Source organism: Centroberyx affinis, unplaced genomic scaffold (assembly GCF_046629955.1).
Source record: "Centroberyx affinis isolate AG114_WGS23_722 - 3 ecotype Tasmania unplaced genomic scaffold, CSIRO-AGI_Caff_v1 ptg002445l_1, whole genome shotgun sequence".
Taxonomy (NCBI): Eukaryota; Metazoa; Chordata; class Actinopteri; order Beryciformes; family Berycidae; genus Centroberyx; species Centroberyx affinis.
In genome coordinates this window covers 73,426-80,752 of record NW_027280686.1, presented here as the reverse complement: position 1 = coordinate 80,752, position 7,327 = coordinate 73,426, and the positions used below count along the sequence as shown (strand labels likewise).

At 50.3% G+C, this 7,327-nt stretch overlaps 1 protein-coding gene across 1 annotated transcript in view; it reads right to left on the bottom strand.

The window, feature by feature from the left end:
* Positions 1–327: 327 nt before the first annotated feature.
* The window catches only part of pcca (propionyl-CoA carboxylase subunit alpha), a 29,136-nt gene continuing 22,136 nt past the window's right edge, over positions 328–7,327 (bottom strand). The window contains exons 12-13 of the mRNA XM_071533867.1: positions 2,248–2,325; positions 328–2,130 (exon numbers count right to left, since the gene is read on the bottom strand). Of these exons, the coding sequence (XP_071389968.1) occupies positions 2,062–2,130; positions 2,248–2,325 (147 nt within the window). The 3' untranslated portion in view covers positions 328–2,061. The remainder of the gene's footprint in view (positions 2,131–2,247; positions 2,326–7,327) is intronic.

Sequence of the window (7,327 nt, the reverse complement as noted above, 5' to 3'; positions counted from 1 at the left end):
TAACACACAGGGAGGCTGCAGCACAACTCCATAGCAGCCTTCTCCTAAACAACTGAAGTCAGTGGGGACCAGTTCTTCAGAGTTCCAAAAAGACCTACAGTATATTTACACCATCATTTAGTGCAAATCTTAACTACAGCTGATTGATTTGCAACAAATAATGGTGTATAGGTCTTTCTATTCACAGTGTGATTGTTTGGCTGTTTTTGTTTTGGAACTCTAAAGAACAGGTCCCCATTGACTTCAGTTGTTTTGGAGAAGGCTGCTACCAAGTTGTGCTGGCAGCCTCCCTGTGTGTTATATGGACTAACACATTTCACCTGTGTTTCATGTGGCATGAGGGTGAGTAGATGACAGAATTTTCATTTTTGGGGTGAACTATTCCTTTAACTCGTCAAAACAATGCAACAGTATAAAAGTCAATACAAAAGCAGCAAAAAAAATAGGATTTGCCTGTTAAAAACCTGCCTCTGGCCCCGCCCACAGTCAGTCAAAACAGAGTGACACATCGACCCGGTTGCTCACAGTGTGAACGGATGGTGTTTTGGGGGAGCAGAGGTGAGTTCGGTCTGAGCGAGAGAGAAATCCACATCAGCACCGCATCCTGTCCGTCGGTAGACCTTCCAGCTTGATAGCGTCTTCGTTCTCCGATCTGCGGGTTTTCTGACGTGGCGAACACAGCGGTTCCATCGGGAATACGCGGAAAAGAGAAAAGGAGCGCTTGATTCGTCTTCATCTAGCATGTGGTGTATCACTAACACAAAGCGGAAAAGTAAGGCCCGGGAACCACGCGATACGCAGAAAGGCGGACTAGGGGGTTTCACGGGAGCCGCGTGGAAGTCAGTCGCGTTCAAGTATCCGACCCGGTACCATGAAGGAGTTTCAAATGTGGAGAAAAGGACGAGACATCTTCGCTTAAAGTCACTATGGGGGGGGGGGTGCTGCTGTGGAGACTGAGCTAAATCAAAAAGTTCAAATATCGGAAACTGACTCGGAATCTGTTCTTGCCTAAGTTGGGTTGAAATGTGAAGAACGACACCGTGTACGAGTCTATCAGAGTTGAGATTAATACACAGTAATTAAAGGGAGAATACTGGGATTTAATGGGAGAATAGTGGGAATATATACACAGAAGAGGAGCGTTTTTTTTTCGGTTTTCTAATTCTTAAGAAAACCAACTTCCTGATGAAGTGAATGCGAGTCAGCCCTGTATATTTCTACCAGCAGGTATTCAGTATCTAACACCAGACTAACAGCAGGGGAGAAGGCACAGCTTGGAGTCTAAATCGGACCGATCAACAAGCCAGGCTGAAGTACTGCTTTCTGTACTTTTGCCTGTACTGACAGACAGGGAAATGACTGGGACACTGCAAAACATGACCGGGTTGGAAAAGGGGATTTTTTACCTTGTATCCAGAGTAGACATACCAAATATATTTCAGGGTTTTTTTTAGCCAAATTGTATCACCGCACTGGCAGATCATTTTTCTAATTTCAATAAATTTCAGATTTCTTTCAAACAAAGATCACGAAACAAGGCCTTCTAATACAATATCCCTTGCTCCTAGCGAACGTTTTGAAATAAGTTACATAAAAAAAGTGAAATCTGTCAGCACAGTGCGAAAAATTTAACAAAAAAACATCCTGGAATATGCTTGAGAAATCTGGATACAAGATGAAATGCCTTGCCTAACTTGTCATTCATTGCAGTGTAAAAGGTGTCACTTCGTCCGTCCATATACTTGTAGATCAGAGCAGAGAGTAGTGCATTAGTCCGACACACACATACCCAATTATTCGCATAATTCATCGGCAGCATATTTCTTTTCGATTGGTGTGGAAGCTAAAAAAAAAAAAACGCTACATTTACAATCTGGACTAAAACCACCGGAACCAAAAGAGAGAAACTGCAGGATCGGCGCCTTTCTCGTCTACAAACGTCTATCACCGTCCCGTCGGTGTGGGAATCCCTCTCGGGACGGGAGGGAGGGGGAGGGGGGTGAGGCTGACCCCTGGCAGGTGGTGATGTCAGAGGTCAAAGTGGTTTTAAAAGGTGGTGTTTTATTCCAGCTCTACCAACAGGTCTCCCTCTCCCACCGTCTCCCCCGGCTTGCAGTGGACGCTCTTCACCTGGAGAAGGATAATATTGGTTGAAGGATGATATGATATTAATATTGAAGTTTTTTTCAGCTCGTGTTATTTGCAAAAAACACCTAACACATACAGGATAAAAGGCCTATTTGTTACCTTGGCTGTCTTGGCAGCGGTCATGCTGTTCTGCATCTTCATGGCTTCGATCACACAGATCTCCTGGCCCTCTGCGACCTGGACACACACACACACACACACACACACACACACACACACACACACACACACATACATACACAAGAGCAGAGTGTGTAAGCAGCAAGGTTATTATAGTTTTGCATTTTTCATTAGTTTTTATTTCGTTTTGACTTTTTTTTTTCAATTTCAGTTTAGTTTTAATTAGTTTTTAAAGCGGGTTTGCTAGTTTAGTTCTCTTTCAGTCGAGACCTCGACATCACCACATATGGGATACGCCTTCCTGAGGCGCTTTGCTCCGAAGTCCTCTAAAACCACGCCAGAATGGCTGATTGAGCTGTCAATCATCCCTCGTCAACCGAGCATATATATATGATGTGACAGCGAAAATTACCTCATTCACCCTTCCTTCGCGGTGGACTTCGAAGCCTCTATCGAAGACTATCTATTAGCTATTCTTTGCACTACTTGGCTGTGTTTCTCTCATTAGTTCACGACTGATAAGCTCACTGCAGCCGGTATTCTGCCCCTGCCAGAGCGTCGTTGAGCTTTTTGGGCTGAATTGCGGGCGCTAGCGGCTAGCCCGCTAAGCTAGCTAGCCACAGCTAAGTCTCTGAAGGTAAGCGGGCTAATTCTATTAGCTAGGCTACTTAGCCTACCGTACCTTCGCAGTGCGATTCCGTTGGAGTTTACACTCCCTGGTGACTACGGTTACCTTCTTTTCAATTTTATTGCAACGCAATACTAATTTGTTCTTTCTTCTAGAGATTGCTGGCGAAGTCACGCTATGCAGCGCGCCTCGTGCAAGATGGCGGCCTCGAGACGGTGTCCATGTGGCCGCTACATTCCCTCCTCCGATGAGCACGACCTGTGTGTGTTCTGCCTAGGCCCCGAGCATGCAGACAGCTCGCTAGGCCTGCCAGGATCATGCACTGCTTGCTCTAAGATGGCTCCCAGTGACCTTAAATATAGAGCGGCCCTTTTTGAACACAATTCCCCCATGGAAACCATGCCCCAATCGAGAGATGCGGCTGGCTCCAGTAGGGCGGATCCACACATGGGCCATCATGGTCTGACCCTCCATAGACAGCAGCCCCAGCTTCATTCCCCCCCCACCTGTTGAGTTCTGTGGTGCGGCGGCAAGCAGGGAGGCCGAGGAAATCCCACTGCCTGGGGTTTCCTTTTACAACAGTGAGGAGGAAGTGGAGTTTTCGGAAGAGTATGAGGGAGAAGAGGAGGACCCAGGAGAGGAAGAGGCAGAGGAGGGAGAGCTCCCCTCTGCTGAGCCCCATAAAAGATTTAGGGTGGCTCCTCTCACCAAGGAGCTGGAGGAGCTGGTTGGTAAGGCAGCACAGAGGCTGGAGGTGCCCTGGCCTGATCACCCCCCTCCAGCAAGGTCTCGCCTGGGGAACGCCTTCTACCCAGACTCTGAGAAGAAGGCACAGTCACGCCCACTCCCCTTTTTCTCAGATGTCTTTGATGAAGTAGGGTGTGCATGGAAGGCCCCGTATGAAGCTATGAAGCCCCTGTGCAAGGGTTCCTCCCCTACACCAGCGTGGATAAGGCAGCAGAGGTTGGCTACCTCAGCATGCCCCCTGTTGAGGAGAGTGTAGCATCTTATCTCTCCCCCACATCCACCCGTCGCGGAGGCAAGCCCCAACTCCCTACTAAGCCCTGCAAGATCACCTCTTCCCTGGCAGAGAAGACCTACAGCTGTTTAGGCCAGGCTGCTGCTGCCCTGAACATGTTGGGCCTTCTACAGGCCTACCAGGCCTCCCTATTAAAGGAGCTGGATGCCAAAATCACCCAGGATTCAGTCACTGAGCTCAGAAAAGCTACTGACTTTGTCATGACCCTATCCAGATGCGCCGCCCAGGCTGTTGGCAGATCAATGGGTTTTTCTGTTTGCATCCAGAGACATTTATGGCTGAATCTAGCTCAACTACAGGCTGAGGAACACAGAGCACTACTAAACACACCTGTGTCCCCCTCAGGCCTCTTTGGGCCTGCTGTTGATGACATGCGCAAGCGCTTTGAAACAGATAAGAATACAGAGGCAGCTCTCAAAGACATGATGCCCAGACGGAGATATGACAGGAAACCCGCACCTCCATACTCCTACGGGCCTCAGCAGCAGCACCAACCCCGGCCTAAGCATCAGCACCCTCGCCAGCGTTCTCTCTCAGCTTAAGGGAGACGCGCACCAGAGAGGACTGACCACCCACCTGCCAGGACTGCACCTCAGCCGGCGGTGGGCAGAGGCTGGGCCAGAGAGCGATTCAGGCCGAGGGCAGTGGGCCGTGGGCACCAGCCCACAAAGGAGAGACAGGCCTGATGCCATTATAGCTATGAAGAGGGCGTTTCCAGAGGACTCTGTTCCGTTGTGTCTCTCACTGAACACTCTGATGGAAGAGCATGTGAACAGTTTTGCCCCCCAGCCCAAGATGGCGCGGGTCTCCACTTCTCATGTCTCCCCCCGCTCTCTTACACACGTAGGGCTCCCCACTCCCATGTTAACCTCAGTGAGTGCCCCCCCTACTCTCACCCCACTAGTACACCAAATCACTCCCATGTCCAGTACAGGGAGTGTGGTTCCTGCTGTTGTCCCACAAACACAAATGTCACATCTTTCTCAACAGCATTTAATAAAGTCAAAAACTGTGAGGTTTCTCCCGTTTTACACAACCAGTCTGTCTCATTCTCCCACTCTGTCTCGCTCTTGCACACAGAGGAAAGATATGAGCCCTACACGACTAGTAGAGTCTGGGACAACATGCATAAACAATATAATGAGCTTAGGGCGCCCCCCTGTGGTGTCGGTAGGGAAGCCAGTGGACCACTTAGAGACATGGCGCGCATGCGCAGGTCCCTGGGTGGTAAAAACTATGTCGGAAGGCTATGTTCTTCAATTCGCACGCAGCCCCCCTCCTTTTATGGGCATAGTGGTCTCTACGGTACAAGACCGGCAGGTTCATGTCTTAAAACAGGAAATTCTGTCACTCCTGGCAAAGGGGGCTTTAAGACGTGTTCCTCCGTCAGAAGCGAACGACGGTTTTTACAGTCGGTATTTTCTGATCCCAAAGAAGGACGGGGGTCTCAGACCAATTCTGGACCTACGGCTGCTAAACAAGAGTTTAAAAAGGCTTCCCTTCCGCATGCTCACACATCAACAGCTTTTTCGAGGTATCCGTCAGAACGATTGGTTTATTACCATCGATCTGAAAGATGCATATTTTCACGTCCCGGTTACAGTGCGCCACAGAAAATTTCTGAGGTTCGCATTTCAAGACGAGGCATACGAGTACCTCTCGCTGCCGTTCGGTCTGAGTCTGGCCCCAAGGACCTTTTCAAAGTGCATGGAAGCGGCAGTAGCCCCCCTGCGCCCGAGAGGGATTCGTCTATTTTGCTATTTAGACGATTGGCTAATTGCGTCCGAGTCGAAAACACAGGCAGAGAGGAATGCGAGGATAGCTATATCCCACTTAAACTCCCTCGGATTGATGATAAATTGGGAAAAGAGCTGCGTGAGGCCAAGCCAACAGACTCTGTTCCTGGGGCTGGAATTAGACTCCACACTGATATGCGTAAAGCTGTCGGAAACAAGGATATCTTCCCTTGAGGCATGCGTGGCAAGGTTTCGGCTGGGCAAACGGGTTCAGGTCACCCTGTGTCAGAGGTTACTAGGACTCATGGCAGCAGCGGTGGCTGTGATTCCGTTGGGTCTATTGCATATGAGACCCATACAGGAATGGTTCCTTACGCACGGTGCGCACCCCAAACGAGACAGAGCGCGCTGGCTGTTAGTAGACAGACAGTGTTGGCGAGCCCTTTCTCCGTGGAGAAATCACTCACTACTGTCAGTAGGCGTGGTATTAGGCCCAGTTCTCTGTCGTCGGGTGATTACCATGGACGCGTCGAGACGAGGTTGGGGTGCAGTATACGAGGGAAGGATGGCGAGCGGTTTGTGGAGGGGTGCACAGACGCGCTTCCACATAAATGTACTGGAGCTCTTAGCCCCATTCCTAGCTCTGAAACATTTTCTGCCGTATGTCAGGGGCTCACACGTTCTGGTGAGAACAGACAACGTCAGCACAGTATCATACATAAATCGTGCAGGCGGCCTCCGTTCGAGACCGATGTCCCAACTGGCCCGCCGCTTGATGTTATGGTCTCAGAGCCGGCTGCTGTCGCTCCGAGCGAGTCACTTGCCGGGGAGTCAGAATCATGGTGCAGATCTGCTCTCCAGAGGGAAGCCCCGCGCAACGGAATGGAGGCTCCATCCGGAGACAGTGATTCAGATCTGGGAACGATTTGGCGAGGCAGACGCCGACCTGTTTGCAAGCCGAGAGGCGACGCAATGCCCGTTGTGGTACTCGCTACGGAGAGACGACCCTCCACTAGGCGTAGACGCTCACGCTCACCAGTGGCCAGGCTTGCGCCTTTACGCATTCCCTCCAATCCCGCTGATTCCAGCAGTATTGGACAGGGTGCGCGAGGAGGGAATCTCGCTATTGCTAGTTGCTCCTCGCTGGCCCAGCCAGATATGGTTCGCGGACTTGATGGCTTTAGTAGTCGGCACTCCGTGGGAAATACCATTATGCAGGGACCTATTATCACAAGCGAAAGGGATAATTTGGCACCCACATCCCCAGAGATGGAAACTATGGGTTTGGCCCCTGAGTGGAGAGCACTGTCAGATCGGGGAATTCACGCGTCTGTAATCTCCACAATCCAAAGTGCTAGAGCCCCCTCAACGAGGGCACTTTACACTTATAAATGGCGCATCTTTGAGCAATGGTGCGCCGCGCGTGGAGTTAAAACCCCTTCTGCTGCCCAATAGCTGATATCCTGCTGTTTTTACAGGAGCTGTTTGACAAGAGTCTCTCGCCATCTACCCTTAAGGTTTATCTCGCGGCTATCTCGGCGTGCCATATGGGTATTGATGGTGGCTCCCCGGGTAATCACCCACTGGCTTCTCGGTTCCTTAAAGGCGCGAGGAGGTTGAGGCCGGCTTGCGCTCGACTGATGCCAAATTGGGATT